Consider the following 24,214-nt stretch of genomic DNA (forward strand, 5'->3'; position numbering starts at 1 on the left):
AAAATATATCTTTCACAAACTCGATCAGATTTCATCACTCAAAATGTTTCTGGAAATTTCTATATTTCATGTCATTCATATAACCCTAAATACTGCATCATTTTCTGAATCCTTTTTACATCCTACACATTTTCAGTTCCTGCTCGGATTAATTGACTAAACTCTATTATTATTTCTGTCATTATCTTCCGTTTATTATGCTAACCACATTCGAAACTACGACATCATTTCCATGTCAGCAGCAAATATTTAATAGAGGTAATATTTGTAATGCATGTCATCTTTTGTTCCATAATGTTTTACCAAAGTTCAAGCATTCTTACACAATAATTTATACTTCAGTGTTTGACCAATGCAACAGGTAAAGTAAATTACAGATATGTATCAATATACAGCAACATACATCAATACTTATTGTTTCACTTAATTTTATGATAGTTACAACGTTTCAAATCATAAGTATATTCGTATCTTTATAATAGTTCGTAACGAAAATATGAAATGCTTCAAATATGGGCAGAGGTCGTGCAATTTTGTGGGAGATCAATTCAATCTTTTACGTTAGGCCAAATTGTTGAGCATGACCATAGTGTTCTGCCTGGCACAAGAGCTAATTCATTGATAAACTTGCCGGCATTTCAACGCATACCGAAAAGAGACAGATGATGCTCCACTCAGCTTTTTGGTGACACGTTAAATATTCTGTCAGTTGCTTACCTCAAGAATCTATCAATAAGGCGATGAATAATTTAATTGTAAAATTCATTGAAAATTAATTTATTTATATATGAGAATCACTTACCTGTAGTGTTGGTGCCAGGGACTGGAAATATTTAAAATACATATTATTATACAAACAAATCTAATTGCAAATTCATATTCCGTAATAAATATTTGGAATATACTATATATCTCTTTATGATTACTCTAATAATTTCTGCAATCGCTTGCTATAGTTTATTTACAAACAACTTTACATAATATAATTGACATGGACGACTATGTATTAAGATGAAAAGATATGTGCGTTTAATGCATTATCACTACCAACACCAATTGAAATGCACTGACATAACTATGTTCTGATTCATAGCGTGCACGTTGTCACTGATTGATACAATACTTCAACTGTTTCATTTTCGTTCAAGCGAAGTATAACTATAACTATTTCTTTTACATTATGAAACTATATACTAAATCTATGTTTGCTAACTGTAATTTATAAACACTTAAATTTTAATACAATTTCAAAATGTGCGAAGATATGCACAATCTACACGCATGTGCGTGCAACTTTCTAATTACTTAATATTCATACTTTCTAACATTGTAATTTTCATTAATTTCACATCACCTAAAAATGATATCATTGATGATTACGGTAAGAGCTATCTATAAAATATATCTTTCACAAACTCGATCAGATTTCATCACTCAAAATGTTTCTGGAAATTTCTATATTTCATGTCATTCATATAACCCTAAATACTGCATCATTTTCTGAATCCTTTTTACATCCTACACATTTTCAGTTCCTGCTCGGATTAATTGACTAAACTCTATTATTATTTCTGTCATTATCTTCCGTTTATTATGCTAACCACATTCGAAACTACGACATCATTTCCATGTCAGCAGCAAATATTTAATAGAGGTAATATTTGTAATGCATGTCATCTTTTGTTCCATAATGTTTTACCAAAGTTCAAACATTCTTACACAATAATTTATACTTCAGTGTTTGACCAATGCAACAGGTAAAGTAAATTACAGATATGTATCAATATACAGCAACATACATCAATACTTATTGTTTCACATAATTTTATGATATTTACAACGTTTCAAAACATAAATATATTCGTATCTTTATAATAGTTCGTAACGAAAATATGAAATGCTTCAAATATGGGCAGAGCTCGTGCAATTTTGTGGGAGATCAATTCAATCTTTTACGTTAGGCCAAATTGTTGAGCGTGACTATATTTTTCCGCCTGGCACGTGAGCTAATGCATTGATAAACTTGCCGGCATTTCAACGCATACCGAAAAGAGACAGATGATGCTCCACTCAGCTTTTTGGTGACACGTTAAATATTCTGTCAGTTGCTTACCTCAAGAATCTATCAATAAAGCGATGAATATTTTAATTGTAAAATTCATTGAAAATTAACTTATTTATATATGAGAATCACTTACCTGTAGTCTTTGCGGTAGTGGCTGAAAATATTTAAAATACATATTATTATACAAACGAATCTAATTGCAAATTCATATTCCGTAATAAATATTTGGAATATACTATATATCTTTTTATGATTACTCTTATAATTTCTGCAATCTCTTGCTATCGTTTATTTACAAACTAATTTACATAATATAATTGACATGGAGGACTATATATTAAGATGAAAAGATATGTGCTTTCCAATAAAAATCGTTTAATGCATTAGCACTACCAAAAGCAATTGAAATGCACTGACATAACTATGATAAGTCTATTTACCTCACCGTAAACATCGAGGAAAGGAACACGGCATATAATATACGCATTTCATATCAAATACATATTATTCGTTTTGTTAATTACATATTTCGAATAATGAGAAAAACACGACTTCCACATTTTGCAGATTGTTATCTCAGTTATTTACTTCAAGACCATGGTGGATCGACATTGCAATATACAGTAACAGTACCATGCAGTTTAATTTATACAGAATTACAATGTAATGCTTTTATCAGATATTTCTAGATATTCATTTCCATATTGTCTGCTATTTATCATGAAAAAGTTATTAATAATCCAACATTAGAGCACCCAGAGATAAAGAATGTTCTGATTCATAGCGTGCACGTTGTCACTGATTGATACAATACTTCAACTGTTTCATTTTCGTTCAAGCGAAGTATAACTATAACTATTTCTTTTACATTATGAAACTATATACTAAATCTATGTTTGCTAACTGTAATTTATAAACACTTAAATTTTAATACAATTTCAAAATGTGCGAAGATATGCACAATCTACACGCATGTGCGTGCAACTTTCTAATTACTTAATATTCATACTTTCTAACATTGTAATTTTCATTAATTTCACATCACCTAAAAATGATATCATTGATGATTACGGTAAGAGCTATCTATAAAATATATCTTTCACAAACTCGATCAGATTTCATCACTCAAAATGTTTCTGGAAATTTCTATATTTCATGTCATTCATATAACCCTAAATACTGCATCATTTTCTGAATCCTTTTTACATCCTACACATTTTCAGTTCCTGCTCGGATTAATTGACTAAACTCTATTATTATTTCTGTCATTATCTTCCGTTTATTATGCTAACCACATTCGAAACTACGACATCATTTCCATGTCAGCAGCAAATATTTAATAGAGGTAATATTTGTAATGCATGTCATCTTTTGTTCCATAATGTTTTACCAAAGTTCAAACATTCTTACACAATAATTTATACTTCAGTGTTTGACCAATGCAACAGGTAAAGTAAATTACAGATATGTATCAATATACAGCAACATACATCAATACTTATTGTTTCACATAATTTTATGATATTTACAACGTTTCAAAACATAAATATATTCGTATCTTTATAATAGTTCGTAACGAAAATATGAAATGCTTCAAATATGGGCAGAGCTCGTGCAATTTTGTGGGAGATCAATTCAATCTTTTACGTTAGGCCAAATTGTTGAGCGTGACTATATTTTTCCGCCTGGCACGTGAGCTAATGCATTGATAAACTTGCCGGCATTTCAACGCATACCGAAAAGAGACAGATGATGCTCCACTCAGCTTTTTGGTGACACGTTAAATATTCTGTCAGTTGCTTACCTCAAGAATCTATCAATAAAGCGATGAATATTTTAATTGTAAAATTCATTGAAAATTAACTTATTTATATATGAGAATCACTTACCTGTAGTCTTTGCGGTAGTGGCTGAAAATATTTAAAATACATATTATTATACAAACGAATCTAATTGCAAATTCATATTCCGTAATAAATATTTGGAATATACTATATATCTTTTTATGATTACTCTTATAATTTCTGCAATCTCTTGCTATCGTTTATTTACAAACTAATTTACATAATATAATTGACATGGAGGACTATATATTAAGATGAAAAGATATGTGCTTTCCAATGAAAATCGTTTAATGCATTATCACTACCAACACCAATTGAAATGCACTGACATAACTATGATAAGTCTATTTACCTCACCGTAAACATCGAGGAAAGGAACACGGCATATAATATACGCATTTCATATCAAATACATATTATTCGTTTTGTTAATTACATATTTCGAATAATGAGAAAAACACGACTTCCACATTTTGCAGATTGTTATCTCAGTTATTTACTTCAAGACCATGGTGGATCGACATTGCAATATACAGTAACAGTACCATGCAGTTTAATTTATACAGAATTACAATGTAATGCTTTTATCAGATATTTCTAGATATTCATTTCCATATTGTCTGCTATTTATCATAAAAAAGTTATTAATAATCCAACATTAGAGCACCCAGAGATAAAGAATGTTCTGATTCATAGCGTGCACGTTGTCACTGATTGATACAATACTTCAACTGTTTCATTTTCGTTCAAGCGAAGTATAACTATAACTATTTCTTTTACATTATGAAACTATATACTAAATCTATGTTTGCTAACTGTAATTTATAAACACTTAAATTTTAATACAATTTCAAAATGTGCGAAGATATGCACAATCTACACGCATGTGCGTGCAACTTTCTAATTACTTAATATTCATACTTTCTAACATTGTAATTTTCATTAATTTCACATCACCTAAAAATGATATCATTGATGATTACGGTAAGAGCTATCTATAAAATATATCTTTCACAAACTCGATCAGATTTCATCACTCAAAATGTTTCTGGAAATTTCTATATTTCATGTCATTCATATAACCCTAAATACTGCATCATTTTCTGAATCCTTTTTACATCCTACACATTTTCAGTTCCTGCTCGGATTAATTGACTAAACTCTATTATTATTTCTGTCATTATCTTCCGTTTATTATGCTAACCACATTCGAAACTACGACATCATTTCCATGTCAGCAGCAAATATTTAATAGAGGTAATATTTGTAATGCATGTCATCTTTTGTTCCATAATGTTTTACCAAAGTTCAAACATTCTTACACAATAATTTATACTTCAGTGTTTGACCAATGCAACAGGTAAAGTAAATTACAGATATGTATCAATATACAGCAACATACATCAATACTTATTGTTTCACATAATTTTATGATATTTACAACGTTTCAAAACATAAATATATTCGTATCTTTATAATAGTTCGTAACGAAAATATGAAATGCTTCAAATATGGGCAGAGCTCGTGCAATTTTGTGGGAGATCAATTCAATCTTTTACGTTAGGCCAAATTGTTGAGCGTGACTATATTTTTCCGCCTGGCACGTGAGCTAATGCATTGATAAACTTGCCGGCATTTCAACGCATACCGAAAAGAGACAGATGATGCTCCACTCAGCTTTTTGGTGACACGTTAAATATTCTGTCAGTTGCTTACCTCAAGAATCTATCAATAAAGCGATGAATATTTTAATTGTAAAATTCATTGAAAATTAACTTATTTATATATGAGAATCACTTACCTGTAGTCTTTGCGGTAGTGGCTGAAAATATTTAAAATACATATTATTATACAAACGAATCTAATTGCAAATTCATATTCCGTAATAAATATTTGGAATATACTATATATCTTTTTATGATTACTCTTATAATTTCTGCAATCTCTTGCTATCGTTTATTTACAAACTAATTTACATAATATAATTGACATGGAGGACTATATATTAAGATGAAAAGATATGTGCTTTCCAATGAAAATCGTTTAATGCATTATCACTACCAACACCAATTGAAATGCACTGACATAACTATGATAAGTCTATTTACCTCACCGTAAACATCGAGGAAAGGAACACGGCATATAATATACGCATTTCATATCAAATACATATTATTCGTTTTGTTAATTACATATTTCGAATAATGAGAAAAACACGACTTCCACATTTTGCAGATTGTTATCTCAGTTATTTACTTCAAGACCATGGTGGATCGACATTGCAATATACAGTAACAGTACCATGCAGTTTAATTTATACAGAATTACAATGTAATGCTTTTATCAGATATTTCTAGATATTCATTTCCATATTGTCTGCTATTTATCATACAAAAGTTATTAATAATCCAACATTAGAGCACCCAGAGATAAAGAATGTTCTGATTCATAGCGTGCACGTTGTCACTGATTGATACAATACTTCAACTGTTTCATTTTCGTTCAAGCGAAGTATAACTATAACTATTTCTTTTACATTATGAAACTATATACTAAATCTATGTTTGCTAACTGTAATTTATAAACACTTAAATTTTAATACAATTTCAAAATGTGCGAAGATATGCACAATCTACACGCATGTGCGTGCAACTTTCTAATTACTTAATATTCATACTTTCTAACATTGTAATTTTCATTAATTTCACATCACCTAAAAATGATATCATTGATGATTACGGTAAGAGCTATCTATAAAATATATCTTTCACAAACTCGATCAGATTTCATCACTCAAAATGTTTCTGGAAATTTCTATATTTCATGTCATTCATATAACCCTAAATACTGCATCATTTTCTGAATCCTTTTTACATCCTACACATTTTCAGTTCCTGCTCGGATTAATTGACTAAACTCTATTATTATTTCTGTCATTATCTTCCGTTTATTATGCTAACCACATTCGAAACTACGACATCATTTCCATGTCAGCAGCAAATATTTAATAGAGGTAATATTTGTAATGCATGTCATCTTTTGTTCCATAATGTTTTACCAAAGTTCAAACATTCTTACACAATAATTTATACTTCAGTGTTTGACCAATGCAACAGGTAAAGTAAATTACAGATATGTATCAATATACAGCAACATACATCAATACTTATTGTTTCACATAATTTTATGATATTTACAACGTTTCAAAACATAAATATATTCGTATCTTTATAATAGTTCGTAACGAAAATATGAAATGCTTCAAATATGGGCAGAGCTCGTGCAATTTTGTGGGAGATCAATTCAATCTTTTACGTTAGGCCAAATTGTTGAGCGTGACTATATTTTTCCGCCTGGCACGTGAGCTAATGCATTGATAAACTTGCCGGCATTTCAACGCATACCGAAAAGAGACAGATGATGCTCCACTCAGCTTTTTGGTGACACGTTAAATATTCTGTCAGTTGCTTACCTCAAGAATCTATCAATAAAGCGATGAATATTTTAATTGTAAAATTCATTGAAAATTAACTTATTTATATATGAGAATCACTTACCTGTAGTCTTTGCGGTAGTGGCTGAAAATATTTAAAATACATATTATTATACAAACGAATCTAATTGCAAATTCATATTCCGTAATAAATATTTGGAATATACTATATATCTTTTTATGATTACTCTTATAATTTCTGCAATCTCTTGCTATCGTTTATTTACAAACTAATTTACATAATATAATTGACATGGAGGACTATATATTAAGATGAAAAGATATGTGCTTTCCAATGAAAATCGTTTAATGCATTATCACTACCAACACCAATTGAAATGCACTGACATAACTATGATAAGTCTATTTACCTCACCGTAAACATCGAGGAAAGGAACACGGCATATAATATACGCATTTCATATCAAATACATATTATTCGTTTTGTTAATTACATATTTCGAATAATGAGAAAAACACGACTTCCACATTTTGCAGATTGTTATCTCAGTTATTTACTTCAAGACCATGGTGGATCGACATTGCAATATACAGTAACAGTACCATGCAGTTTAATTTATACAGAATTACAATGTAATGCTTTTATCAGATATTTCTAGATATTCATTTCCATATTGTCTGCTATTTATCATAAAAAAGTTATTAATAATCCAACATTAGAGCACCCAGAGATAAAGAATGTTCTGATTCATAGCGTGCACGTTGTCACTGATTGATACAATACTTCAACTGTTTCATTTTCGTTCAAGCGAAGTATAACTATAACTATTTCTTTTACATTATGAAACTATATACTAAATCTATGTTTGCTAACTGTAATTTATAAACACTTAAATTTTAATACAATTTCAAAATGTGCGAAGATATGCACAATCTACACGCATGTGCGTGCAACTTTCTAATTACTTAATATTCATACTTTCTAACATTGTAATTTTCATTAATTTCACATCACCTAAAAATGATATCATTGATGATTACGGTAAGAGCTATCTATAAAATATATCTTTCACAAACTCGATCAGATTTCATCACTCAAAATGTTTCTGGAAATTTCTATATTTCATGTCATTCATATAACCCTAAATACTGCATCATTTTCTGAATCCTTTTTACATCCTACACATTTTCAGTTCCTGCTCGGATTAATTGACTAAACTCTATTATTATTTCTGTCATTATCTTCCGTTTATTATGCTAACCACATTCGAAACTACGACATCATTTCCATGTCAGCAGCAAATATTTAATAGAGGTAATATTTGTAATGCATGTCATCTTTTGTTCCATAATGTTTTACCAAAGTTCAAACATTCTTACACAATAATTTATACTTCAGTGTTTGACCAATGCAACAGGTAAAGTAAATTACAGATATGTATCAATATACAGCAACATACATCAATACTTATTGTTTCACATAATTTTATGATATTTACAACGTTTCAAAACATAAATATATTCGTATCTTTATAATAGTTCGTAACGAAAATATGAAATGCTTCAAATATGGGCAGAGCTCGTGCAATTTTGTGGGAGATCAATTCAATCTTTTACGTTAGGCCAAATTGTTGAGCGTGACTATATTTTTCCGCCTGGCACGTGAGCTAATGCATTGATAAACTTGCCGGCATTTCAACGCATACCGAAAAGAGACAGATGATGCTCCACTCAGCTTTTTGGTGACACGTTAAATATTCTGTCAGTTGCTTACCTCAAGAATCTATCAATAAAGCGATGAATATTTTAATTGTAAAATTCATTGAAAATTAACTTATATGAGAATCACTTACCTGTAGTGTTGGTGACAGGGACTGGAAATATTTAAAATACATATTATTATACAAACAAATCTAATTGCAAATTCATATTCCGTAATAAATATTTGGAATATACTATATATCTTTTTATGATTACTCTTATAATTTCTGCAATCTCTTGCTATCGTTTATTTACAAACTAATTTACATAATATAATTGACATGGAGGACTATATATTAAGATGAAAAGATATGTGCTTTCCAATGAAAATCGTTTAATGCATTATCACTACCAACACCAATTGAAATGCACTGACATAACTATGATAAGTCTATTTACCTCACCGTAAACATCGAGGAAAGGAACACGGCATATAATATAAGCATTTCATATCAAATACATATTATTCGTTTTGTTAATTACATATTTCGAATAATGAGAAAAAGACGACTTCCACATTTTGCAGATTGTTATCTCAGTTATTTACGTCAAGACCATGGTGGATCGACATTGCAATATACAGTAACAGTAACATGCAGTTTAATTTATACAGAATTACAATGTAATGCTTTTATCAGATATTTCTAGATATTCATTTCCATATTGTCTGCTATTTATCATACAAAAGTTATTAATAATCCAACATTAGAGCACCCAGAGATAAAGAATGGTCTGATTCATAGCGTGCACGTTGTCACTGATTGATACAATACTTCAACTGTTTCATTTTCGTTCAAGCGAAGTATAACTATAACTATTTCTTTTACATTATGAAACTATATACTAAATCTATGTTTGCTAACTGTTATTTATAAACACTTAAATTTTAATACAATTTCAAAATGTGCGAAGATATGCACAATCTACACGTATGTGCGTGCAGCTTTCTAATTACTTAATATTCATACTTTCTAACATTGTAATTTTCATTAATTTCACATCACCTAAAAATGATATCATTGATGATTACGGTAAGAGCTATCTATAAAATATATCTTTCACAAACTCGATCAGATTTCATCACTCAAAATGTTTCTGGAAATTTCTATATTTCATGTCATTCATATAACCGTAAATACTGCATCATTTTCTGAATCCTTTTTACATCCTACACATTTTCAGTTCCTGCTCGGATTAATTGGCTAAACTCTATTATTATTTCTGTCATTATCTTCGCTTTATTATGCTAACCACATTCGAAACTACGACATCATTTCCATGTCAGCAGCAAATATTTAATAGAGGTAATATTTGTAATGCATGTCATCTTTTGTTCCATAATGTTTTACCAAAGTTCAAACATTCTTACACAATAATTTATACTTCAGTGTTTGACCAATGCTACAGGTAAAGTAAATAACAGATATGTATCAATATACAGCAACATACATCAATACTTATTGTTTCACGTAATTTTATAATATTTACAACGTTTCAAAACATAAATATTTTCGTATCTTTATAATAGTTCGTAACGAAAATATGAAATGCTTCAAATATGGGCAGAGGTCATGCAATTTTGTGGGAGATCAATTCAATCTTTTACGTTAGGCCAAATTGTTGAGCATGACCATAGTATTCTGCCTGGCACAGGAGCTAATACATTGATAAACTTGCCGGCATTTCAACGCATACCGAAAAGAGACAGATGATGCTCAACTCAGCATTTTGGCCACACGTTAAATATTCTGTCAGTTGCTTACCTCAAGAATCTATCAATAAAGCGATGAATATTTTAATTGTAAAATTCATTGAAAATTAACTTATTTATATATGAGAATCACTTACCTGTAGTCTTTGCGGTAGTGGCTGAAAATATTTAAAATACATATTATTATACAAACGAATCTAATTGCAAATTCATATTCCGTAATAAATATTTGGAATATACTATATATCTTTTTATGATTACTCTTATAATTTCTGCAATCTCTTGCTATCGTTTATTTACAAACTAATTTACATAATATAATTGACATGGAGGACTATATATTAAGATGAAAAGATATGTGCTTTCCAATAAAAATCGTTTAATGCATTAGCACTACCAAAAGCAATTGAAATGCACTGACATAACTATGATAAGTCTATTTACCTCACCTTAAATATCGAGGAAAGGAACACGGCATATAATATACGCATTTCATATCAAATATATATTATTCGTTTTGTTAATTACATATTTCGAATAATGAGAAAAACACGACTTCCACATTTTGCAGATTGTTATCTCAGTTATTTGGTGGATCGACATTGCAATATACAGTAACAGTACCATGCAGTTTAATTTATACAGAATTACAATGTAATGCTTTTATCAGATATTTCTAGATATTCATTTCCATATTGTCTGCTATTTATCATACAAAAGTTATTAATAATCCAACATTAGAGCACCCAGAGATAAAGAATGGTCCGATTCATAGCGTGCACGTTGTCACTGATTGATACAATACTTCAACTGTTTCATTTTCGTTCAAGCGAAGTATAACTAAAACTATTTCTTTTACATTATGAAACTATATACTAAATCTATGTTTGCTAACTGTAATTTATAAACACTTAAACTTCAATACAATTTGAAAATGTACGACGATATGCACAATCTACACGCATGTGCGTGCAACTTTCTAATTACTTAATATTCATACTTTCTAACATTGTAATTTTCATTAATTTCACATCACCTAAAAATGATATCATTGATGATTACGGTAAGAGCTATCTATAAAATATATCTTTCACAAACTCGATCAGATTTCATCACTCAAAATGTTTCTGGAAATTTCTATATTTCATGTCATTCATATAACCCTAAATACTGCATCATTTTCTGAATCCTTTTTACATCCTACACATTTTCAGTTCCTGCTCGGATTAATTGACTAAACTCTATTATTATTTCTGTCATTATCTTCGCTTTATTATGCTAACCACATTCGAAACTACGACATCATTTCCATGTCAGCAGCAAATATTTAATAGAGGTAATATTTGTAATGCATGTCATCTTTTGTTCCATAATGTTTTACCAAAGTTCAAACATTCTTACACAATAATTTATACTTCAGTGTTTGACCAATGCAACAGGTAAAGTAAATTACAGATATGTATCAATATACAGCAACATACATCAATACTTATTGTTTCACATAATTTTATGATATTTACAACGTTTCAAAACATAAATATATTCGTATCTTTATAATAGTTCGTAACGAAAATATGAAATGCTTCAAATATGGGCAGAGCTCGTGCAATTTTGTGGGAGATCAATTCAATCTTTTACGTTAGGCCAAATTGTTGAGCGTGACTATATTTTTCCGCCTGGCACGTGAGCTAATGCATTGATAAACTTGCCGGCATTTCAACGCATACCGAAAAGAGACAGATGATGCTCCACTCAGCTTTTTGGTGACACGTTAAATATTCTGTCAGTTGCTTACCTCAAGAATCTATCAATAAAGCGATGAATATTTTAATTGTAAAATTCATTGAAAATTAACTTATTTATATATGAGAATCACTTACCTGTAGTGTTGGTGCCAGGGACTGGAAATATTTAAAATACATATTATTATACAAACGAATCTAATTGCAAATTCATATTCCGTAATAAATATTTGGAACATACTATATATCTTTTTATGATTACTCTTATAATTTCTGCAATCGCTTGCTATCGTTTATTTACAAACTAATTTACATAATATATTTGACATGGAGGACTATATATTAAGATGAAAAGATATGTGCTTTCCAATGAAAATCGTTTAATGCATTAGCACTACCAACACCAATTGAAATGCACTGACATAACTATGATAAGTCTATTTACCTCACCGTAAACATCGAGGAAAGGAACACGGCATATAATATAAGCATTTCATATCAAATACATATTATTCGTTTTGTTAATTACATATTTCGAATAATGAGAAAAAGACGACTTCCACATTTTGCAGATTGTTATCTCAGTTATTTACGTCAAGACCATGGTGGATCGACATTGCAATATACAGTAACAGTAACATGCAGTTTAATTTATACAGAATTACAATGTAATGCTTTTATCAGATATTTCTAGATATTCATTTCCATATTGTCTGCTATTTATCATACAAAAGTTATTAATAATCCAACATTAGAGCACCCAGAGATAAAGAATGGTCTGATTCATAGCGTGCACGTTGTCACTGATTGATACAATACTTCAACTGTTTCATTTTCGTTCAAGCGAAGTATAACTATAACTATTTCTTTTACATTATGAAACTATATACTAAATCTATGTTTGCTAACTGTTATTTATAAACACTTAAATTTTAATACAATTTCAAAATGTGCGAAGATATGCACAATCTACACGTATGTGCGTGCAACTTTCTAATTACTTAATATTCATACTTTCTAACATTGTAATTTTCATTAATTTCACATCACCTAAAAATGATATCATTGATGATTACGGTAAGAGCTATCTATAAAATATATCTTTCACAAACTCGATCAGATTTCATCACTCAAAATGTTTCTGGAAATTTCTATATTTCATGTCATTCATATAACCGTAAATACTGCATCATTTTCTGAATCCTTTTTACATCCTACACATTTTCAGATCCAGATCGGATTAATTGACTAAACTCTATTATTATTTCTGTCATTATCTTCCGTTTATTATACTAACCACATTCGAAACTGTGACATCATTTCCATGTCAGCAGCAAATATTTAATAGAGGTAATATTTGTAATGCATGTCATCTTTTGTTCCATAATGTTTTACCAAAGTTCAAACATTGTTACACAATAATTTATACTTAACTGTTTCACCAATGCAACAGGTAATGTAAAATACAGATACGTATCAATATATGGCAACATACATTAATACTTATTCTTTCACATAATTTTTTAATATTTACAACGTTTCAAAACAAATATTTTCGTATCTTTATAATAGTTCGTACCGAAAATATGAAGTTCTTCAAAGATGGGCAGATGTCGTGCAATTTTGTGGGAGATCAATTCAATCTTTTACATTAGGCCAAATTGTTGGGCGTGACTATATTTTTCCGCCTGGCACAGGAGCTAATGCATTGATAATCTTCCCGGCATCTCAATGCATACCGAAAAGGGACAGATGATGCTCAACTCGGCATTTTGGCCACACATTAAATATACTGTCAATTGTTTACCTCAAGAATTTATCATTTAAGCGATGAATATTTTAATTATAAAATTCTTTGAAAATTAACTTATTTATATATGAGCAACATTTACCTCTTGCTCTTCCAGAAGTTGGGCCAGTGTCTGGAAATATTTAAAATACCTTTTATTACGTAAACATATCTGATCGCAAATTGATATTCGTAATATAAAGTTGGAATATACTATATATCTTTTTATGTTTGCTCTAATAATATCTTCAATCGCTTGCTATCCCTTATTTCCGTACTACTTTATATATTATAATCGACATGGACGATATATATTAAGATGAAAAGATATGTGGTTTCCAATGAAAATCGTTTAATGCATAAGCACTACCAACACCAAACTGGGTGAGATTTCTTCACTTAAATCCATACTTTGTAACTTTGTAATTTTCATTATTATCTCCTCTCTTGAAAATAAATTCATTGATGATTACAATAAGAGTTCCTGATGAAATATATCTTTCACATACTGGATGAGATTACTTCACTTACAATCTCCTAGAAAACTCTATATTTCATGCCATTCGCATAACCGTAAATACTTTATCATCAGCATTTCAATCAATTATTCACCTGAGTATTATTACTCTTTACACAATTTCAGTTCTCGCTCTGCTTAATTATCTAAATCTATTATTATTATTATTGGCTTTCTATTCTATTCGTTACACCAACCAATTCCGAAACTGAGAAATCATGAGGATTCTCATGTCAGTAATAAATATTCATTAGAGACAATATTTGTGATATATGTCATCTGTTCCACGTAGTTTTGCCAAAGCTCAAAAAATTGTTTTACAATAATTTATATTTCAGTGTTTTCACCAAATCAACACGTAACACTTTTTGTAGTTAATTTCATATCTGTATCAATATATAGCAACATACATCATTACTTATTGTTTGACTCCATTTTATAATATTTACAACATTTCAAATCATAAATATTTTCGTATTTTTTATAATAGGTCTTAATGAAAATATGAATTGCTTCAAATATGTGCACAGGTCCAACAATTTTGTGGAAGATACTGTTCAGTCGTTTACATTAGCCCATATATTTAAGTGTAACTTAATTTTACCCTCTGGGACATGAGTTATTGCAATGATAATCTCGGCGGCATACAGAAAAGTGACAGATATCAAACTGCTCAGTATTTTGTTCGACGCGTTCAATATTCCGTCATGTGGTTACCTCAAGAATTTATCAATTAAACGATGAAGATTTTAATTATAAATTTCTTTGATTATTAAGATATTTATATAAGAACATATTTATCTTTTGCAGAGGTTTTATTAGCAGCAATTCTAGAAATATATAAAATACATATTATCATAGAAATAAAATCTGATAGCAAAGACATATTTGATAACGTATATTATAATATACAATATATCATTTTATGTTTACTATAATAATATCTTCAATGGCATGCTATCATTTCATTCAATACGAATTTATATAATATCATTGTCATGGAAGGCTATCTCTCAAGATGAGAAAATATGGAATTCCCAATGAAAATCGTTATAATGAACGAGTGATTTTATAAGCAATATTTCCATGGCAATCTCTTAGGTATGATAATGTTATTTACGTTATCTTAATTGTGTAGTTTCCTATGAAAATTGTTCTTATGTGCGATTGATTCTATAAGCACTAAGGAATGTATATGATTGTTATTTTATATAGAAGAAATTTTGTTAGTTTTTTTAATTATTTATTTCTGTTTATATGAAAGTTAGTTTTTTAATTACATATTTCGCATTATAAGAAAACACGACATCCGGTTTTATCATGAAGCTTTCTCAGTAATTTACCATATAAAACAAGACAGATCGGTATTGGGACATACCAGTAACACTATCATCCAGTTTACTTTATACAGAATTATCATTTAATGACTTTATCAGATATATCTCGGAATTCATTGCCAGTTTCATTACTATTCATCATATAATAGTTATTAATAATGCAATATTAGAGCTCTGACATATAACAATACTGTGAGGCATAGCTTTAATCTTGTCACAGAATGGTATGATTTGTTCAACTGCTCCATATTCTCCAAAACCATGCATAACTATAATTATTTGCTTTTCAATTATAAACCAATATAATAAAACTAGGTTTGCTAAAAGCAATCTATAAACACAAGTTTCAATATTATTTTAATATTTGCGACAATGTGCAAAATCTACACTTACGTGCGTGAAATTTTGTAACTACTTAAATTCATACTTTGTAACTTTGTAATTTTTATTATTATTTACTCTCTTGAAAATAATTTCATTGATGATTACAATAAGAGTTCTTGATGAAATAAATCTTTCACAAACTGGATGAGATTACTTCACTTACAATCTTTCTGGAAAACTCTATATTTCATGCCATTCGCATGACCGTAAATGCTTTATCATCAGCATTTCAAACAATCATTCACCTGAATCTTACTTCTTCCACAATTTTCAGTTCTCCCTCTGCTTAATTACCGTAAATATATTATCATTATCGGGTTTCTGTTCTATTTATTATACTAACCACTTCTGAAACTAAGACAGTATATCCATGCCAGTTATAAATATTTTTTGATGGCTATGTTTGTGATGCATGTAATCTTCTATAGCTCGAAGTTCAATCATTGATTTACAATAAATTATACATCAATATTTTCCCTAAAGTAACATATAACATTCTTTAAAATAACTTTCAGATATGTATCAATATATAGCAGCATAAATCAATATTTATTGCCTGACAACATTTCATAATATTTACATTTTAAACCATAAATAATTTCGTATTTTATAATAGTTCGTAATGAAACTATAAATTGCTGCAAATATGGTCACAGCAATTTTGTGGGGGATCTACTCCATCGTTTACATGAACTCAGATATTTTAACGTCTACGACAGGAGGTAATGCAATGATAATCTCGGCAGCATTTCAACGCATACCGAAGGGGGAGAGATGACGACCTGCTTAAGAATTTGATAGACCTGTTAAAGATTCTGCCAGGTTGTTAGCCCTAAGAACTATGAATAAAACGATGAATATTATAATTATAAGAATCTTTGAATATTAACATAATTATATATAAGCATTATTTACCGTTTGGACCTCCATTAGCACTGGTTACGCCTAGAAATATATAAAATATATATTATAGAAAGTATATCGGATTGCAAAGTCATTTTTCATAATAGATATTATGAATATACAATATATCCTTTTTATGTTTGCTCTAATAACGTCTTCAATGGCATGCTTTCCTTTCATCTCGAGATGAGAAAATATCTGGTTTCCAATGAAAATCTTTTTAATGAATTAGTGATCCTATCAGCACTATTTCAATGGCAAGGACATGGGTTTTTTAAGGTTATTTACCTTATCTTAAACATCGCAAAAAATACACACGCAATATATTATAGTTATTTAATATAGAATAAATATTATTAGATTTGTAATTACTTAATTTGGATTATATGGAAGACATGACATCAATACCTATTGGTTGGCAATATTTCATAATATTTACATTTTAAAACAAATATTTTCGTATTAGCATAATAGTTCGTAATGAAATTGAGAATTGCTTTAAATATCACATCCCACCAGACTCAAGACACAAGAAATATTTTCTCAAATTGCTGCAGGATTTTCTTTCTTTCTTTTTTTTTAAATATCATTGAGTGAATGACTGCTTCTCACACATTGTGCGACGCTAGATTCATGAGAAATATTTAAACCTTTCACCAATATCCAATGAGTGTGAAAACGCACCTTGCTGCCATGCTCCTGTACTAGAAATAGAAATGCTTGCATTCGTAAACGCCATTCTTAATACCAAAGGATAGACAGTGTTTACAGAGTGCAGTTTTTCTTCCTTTCAGAGACATGATGTCAATGTAAATAATAGATATTATTAAAGACAACGTGTGTAATGTACGTAATTTACTGTTCCACGTAGTTTTCCCTAATTTCAAATATTGACTTATAATAAATTACACTTCAGTGCTCTAACCAAAACGCCAGTTAACTTTCTTTTAAAGTAATTTTCAGCTAGGTATTAATATATAGCAACATACATTGATACTAATTGTTTGGTATTGCTTAAAATAATTCCGTACAAGGCCAGGAAGAATGAGAGGTAGCGACGTGAGACAGAGTACAGAGAAATAGAGCTCGTTTGAATGGATAATTTTAATGTTGTGAGAGAACGAACATTTTTTTCATTTTCCTGCAAGTTCTTTCTTCACAGATGCCACTGTGCGAATATCCGGTTCCAAATAGTACATTATGTCTTGTAGGAATCATTAGAATATTTTGAGATTTTATATTAGCAAGAGTATGCTATCTTAATCCTCATAATGTTTTAAGGAACACACCTTGCTACTGCGTTTCTGTACAAAGTTTTTTCCATGGATTCATTCCCTTCCTAACACCATCGGGTATACTAATTCATTTTATCACAATTTTTCTTGGCACCAGTGTAATAGTTTGCCTCGTCTTAGTCATGCCTCAAAAGTCCTCGCATCCCTGCATGGTCTTTGCTCGAACTTTGAACATTTCGCAGCTGATACAGATTACACTTTTTACCTGTCACAAGCGCTTTGGAGTTTGTCTCACCTTCTGCAACACGATTCTGGCGTGTGTACTGGGTGCTTTCTCCCGTTGTGTGTGTTTGCTGAAATTGCTGAGCGGAGTGACAATCATGTCATGAAAAACTGCAAAAACTATGGAAAGAAGCCACAAAGCGGGAAGAAGAAAAATCCATAAAAATGTGGGAAAAACAACAAGAGTGAGTCACTAACTATGAAGAAAACCATGGAGACAAATGCATAATGAAAACGAAACCACAACAACACGAAGAAATCGAAAACAAACTTAGACACTAACCCCAGAAGAACCGAACTGAGGTAACGAACCTCTAATTACCCAAGAACATACGCGGAAATGACCCCTGTCTCACCCCAAGTACAGACCAGAAACCTATATTCTTCAATGCATAACACTGCAAATAACCAACACATGAAATATAGAAGACGACAATCAACCCATAAATCAACACACCATAGATGGATAAATAAAAAGAAAAAGGGCATGATAGGCAAATATCATACAGACAACCACCAACCGAAAATAACATGTACCCTAGATGGATGAATACATAGGAAGAGAGACAAATAAAATACAGACAGCACGGGTACTATAATAGGAATAATAATCATCATGATAACTCAAGCAACCCACGATTTACGACCAAAAATCCCATATATCCTGAATGGCGAAAAGAGCATGGAGGAAGGGAAGAAAACAAAACTTATAACCAGCGGAATTCATATAAAAGATATGAACCATCCTCCCACTTACATGGAAACCAGAACGCCGAGATCAGAAAACGGAGACATAGTGACAAAATTCCATTTTTAGGGAGGAAATACTAAAATAACACACCGGACCCGATAATACACAAAATTTAAATGAACACACACACAACATATAGACCCGAAGATCATAAATTTGTCAAACGAGAATGAGATGATCCTCCTATTAAAATGTTTCAAGTTTACCCCGACACCTACACCTAATCTCATAGAACTGGAATCTGATACTGAACACTTCAACCGCCACCTCCGACTTATAGAATTCTTGAACAACAAAGATTTAAATGATGAATAATAGTCAGAAATAAATCCCACTTCATCCGCTACAAGGGAAAGGACAAATAGTTAGACGTATATATAGGCACGATTTAAAAATTTCCCCTAAATACCCACAGATGCAAACAAAACCTTCGTGAAGAGGAAAAGGAAGCCTTACAAACACTGAAGAATGACATCTCAGTCATCCTAAAAGAAAAAAACAGTAATGAATAAAATCAGGAGACTAATCAATGAATTCCAAGATTCCTTCACGGACAAGGAGGAAGATTATATATGCAGCTCTGTAATCAAAGAGAGTAATTTCTACGGATTACCCAAAATCCACAAAAGCTCCGAAATACAAAGTGCCATAAATAAGAAGTACCAATACGTAAAAATACTAAGGCCTTCTGACCTCAAACTAAGACCAATAGTTGCTGGAAATCAAGCACCAACACAACAACTAAGTCATTCTTTGGATATACTCCTAAAACCTTTGTAGCTTTTAATACCCAATTATGTACATGATGGCATAGATTTCATCCAACACATCCCTTCCACTGTCGCAGAAGATACTATACTCACAAGTTTTGATGGCACCAATTTCTATATTAATATACCTCACACTTTAGGCCTAGAAGCAATCAAATACCGGGTAGAGGAACACAGAGAACGGATAAATGAACGTTTCAACACTGACTTCATCACCAAGGCCACACACCTAGTACTAGAGGAAAATACCTTTAGATTCGACAATAAAACATATGGACAAAAAAGGGCACGGCCATGGGTACGCTGTTTACGATCTCATATGCAAACTTAGTAATGGGATACTTGGAAGTAAAACTTTATGAGGAAGTAGAAAAAACTTTTGATCAGGAGTACAAGAAATATATTAAAAAGTGGAAACGCTTCCTTGATGATTGCTTCATCTTCTGGGACAAATCGAATGAAGATCTAAATATATTTAACAATATACTGAACACACTTGACCCATTCATCTAATTCACGACAGAATCCATTTGCAATGAACTACCATTCCAGGATATCCATATAAAAATACAGAACTCCACAGTCACAACAAACATATTTTATAAAACACCGACACCAACCAATATTTAAATTTCTACTCTTGCCATAGACGCATCTGTGCTATAATGACTGACCCCAAAATACGTGAAATCCGACTCAACGAAATCAAAGGCTTCCCCACAACACAGAAATACCCCTTAGGATTAATTAATGAGGGGATTAAAAAAGCGATGGAACTGAATATCACATCTACGGATACCTAAGGAAAAAGTTAATGAAAACACGATTCCGTTCATTAACACACACAGTCCTGGAATGACCATCTTCCACAAACTTACCTGTACTCCTACAAAGACCCAAAATGAAAAATCTGATTGAAAAAAAACACCTTACGGAATAGCAGATGCCAACCAAAAAATCTTAAAAAACACCTCACAAGGGCAGAATTCAAATCAGAGAATGAATCTGAATTCTTAGTAAAAGAATGTGGAGTTAGAAGATGTAGAACACGCAACATCAACAACTTCAAATACTTGGAAAGGGGTTCTTACATAAAATTCAAAAGCGGATCCCTTTTCAAGATGCAGATATGAACTGCAAAAGGCAAAACCTCATATACTGCATTACCTGCCCAAACTGCTAAGAAAATTACATTGGTGAAACAAATAATTCCCTCTGCCAACGTGCAAGAATCCACAGGCAACATATCCGACAAGAGGAATTACGCGAGATTCCATTAAGTAAGCATCTGGAAATATGCAGCCTCCAAAAGTTAAACATTTTTCCCTTTTATAAATGTGCACGGGACGATCTGCATTACTGAAAAGCAATGGAACTAGATTTCATCAAAAATTCTCTCCAAAATTGAATGTTTGAAGGTAAAGTCGAGAATTTGAATACTTTATACCAAATGTGGTACATCTCTACAAATGTTCAGATATATGTGTGTAGCATTGGGATGTTTTAGATTTACGTATATATACATACATTCATATATATATATATATATATATATATATATATATATACATATATATATATGAATACAAAAATGGGGCATCCAGACAGTTAGATGATACAAAAAGAGACAAGAAAAAACAAGGAGTCATTCCTCAGTCGAGTTCCAGATTATTTTTGCAGTTTCGTCGAGTATAACCAGCCGAAACTGAAAAGATAATCTGGAACTCGACTGACGAAAGAAAACTCCGAATGAACCGTTTTTGTTTTTCTCTTGTCCCTTTTTGTATCATCTAACTGTCTGAATGTCTTGTTGTCTCCGGTTGCGTTCTTGTCCCATTTTTTTGTATTTTTTATATAGCTATAGCGGCATGCGTACACTTTGGGCTCTCATATATATATATATATATATATATATATATATATATATGACCTCGTGTGTACCGTTGGCGATTTTTTTCCTCTGTCTTCCCTTCTCTGGATCTTTCCTTCTCCTATGTTTCCGACGAAGAGCTCCGCTCGAAACGTTAAACCCTCCTTCTTTCCTTCTTCCCTGAGCGTCCAATAATACTATATTTGTTCCACGTCCTCGCGTTGTTGTGTGTTTTTTTGTGCTTTCTTGTTTGGATTAACTATATATATATATATATATGTATGTATGTATTTTTTTAGTATATTTTATTTGTTGATTGATTTTTTAAATTGTTAATTTGCAAATATTATACTAATATTTTTTAATGCAGAACTACATTTCATCAAGAAATTCGCTCCAAAAATGAATGTTTGGAAGGGGTAACAGGACATTTTGTATTCTAAATATAAATTTTATTTGACAAGTTCGAGAATAATGAACAAGCTGTTTTTCCAAAATTCTGACGACTTTTTTCTCAAAACATATATATATATCTAAGCAATAATAAATCTCTGAACGACACGACAATGTGAAGTATATTTGCCATTTAAATGTGGCTAACCACTAAGAGAGGATGCTACTGTAGCTTGTAGCCCCAGGAGAACATCTCCAGTTGGCTATATATATATATATATATATATATATATATATATATATATATATATATATATATATATATACATATATATATAGGTATATATATATATATGAAGCAGATCATACTCAGTCCAACCAGGCACAAAAATGGCCAGGACCTCTGGACAGAACTGACAATGTATGGCCCGGAATTAACTAAAGATAAACTCCGCACAGATGGCGCTCAAACCCTATCAAGCCTAAATTTCTATAAGGCTGACTGGAAGTAAGTTGAAAAACAAATACTCCAGCAAGACTGGACTAAAAGCCTCTCTATGCATGACATAGATGTGAAACTCAATAAATTCATGTCAATTATGCGAGTCATACGCATTAAATATGTCCCTGAGAAGGGAACCAATACACACAAAAACATCATTCCCCGAGACAGGAGAATACACCTGCGGCGGAGAATAAAGATCTCGAATCATTTAAACAAACACCTTAATATTGTGTGACCAGGTTGGATTCTTGTGAACAATATATTTTGAAGCTATGGGTGCAGGAGCTGTACTTAGTTGTTTACAGTCGCTAACCAAGGATCAGTATTAAGGAATGAGAGTCTGTTGTTAGGGTACGCATATATGTATATTATTTATATTATATGAGTGAACGCCACGCATCCATTTCCAAGTAAGTTTTATCTTAATAATCCTGATGCAACATTATTCTATCACTATCTCTATTTCTCTCTCTCTCTTCCTCTTTCTATATTCTTTTTATCTTTCCTTTTTTCTCTCTCATCCTTTCTCTAATTCTTCTCCTCCTCCTTCACCTTTCTCTATCTGCCCCTGTCTCTCCCTCACTCTTCCTCCTTGACTCTATCGTTGCTCACGCGTGACCAGCGGCCATCTTTCTTCTCCTAACTCGAATTTCTTTCTTTCTTCTCGTTCAGCTACAGGGATAGCATGAATTTTTGTCTGTCACTTGTCAAAGCTTGTTTCTCCAGCGTTCATCACTTTACCTCATTATGGCTTAACAGCCCTTACCGTTTGTTTTTACTGTCCTGCTTTTGTTACCAATTTTGACCCTCCGCAAATCCCAAATTTTATTAAATTTGCTTTGCGGGAGCAACTGTTTTGACGAAGACGCATCCTGTCCTAATGCTCGAAATGCGAAGTAGA

General features: G+C 31.1%; 1 protein-coding gene across 1 annotated transcript in view; it reads right to left on the reverse strand.

Annotated features, from left to right (window-relative positions):
- Nucleotides 1–22,382, reverse strand: part of LOC115214449 (autotransporter adhesin BpaC-like) — a 37,774-nt gene extending 15,392 nt beyond the window's left edge. Inside the window, exons 1-12 of the mRNA XM_036504408.1 lie at nt 22,341–22,382; nt 21,424–21,431; nt 20,232–20,260; nt 17,520–17,549; nt 12,716–12,736; nt 10,973–10,993; nt 9,217–9,237; nt 7,467–7,487; nt 5,711–5,731; nt 3,955–3,975; nt 2,199–2,219; nt 803–823 (exon numbers count right to left, since the gene is read on the reverse strand). Of these exons, the coding sequence (XP_036360301.1) occupies nt 803–823; nt 2,199–2,219; nt 3,955–3,975; nt 5,711–5,731; nt 7,467–7,487; nt 9,217–9,237; nt 10,973–10,993; nt 12,716–12,736; nt 17,520–17,549; nt 20,232–20,260; nt 21,424–21,431; nt 22,341–22,382 (277 nt within the window). The remainder of the gene's footprint in view (nt 1–802; nt 824–2,198; nt 2,220–3,954; nt 3,976–5,710; nt 5,732–7,466; nt 7,488–9,216; nt 9,238–10,972; nt 10,994–12,715; nt 12,737–17,519; nt 17,550–20,231; nt 20,261–21,423; nt 21,432–22,340) is intronic.
- Nucleotides 22,383–24,214: the final 1,832 nt, after the last annotated feature.

This window comes from Octopus sinensis, linkage group LG7 (assembly GCF_006345805.1).
Source record: "Octopus sinensis linkage group LG7, ASM634580v1, whole genome shotgun sequence".
Taxonomy (NCBI): domain Eukaryota; kingdom Metazoa; phylum Mollusca; class Cephalopoda; order Octopoda; family Octopodidae; genus Octopus; species Octopus sinensis.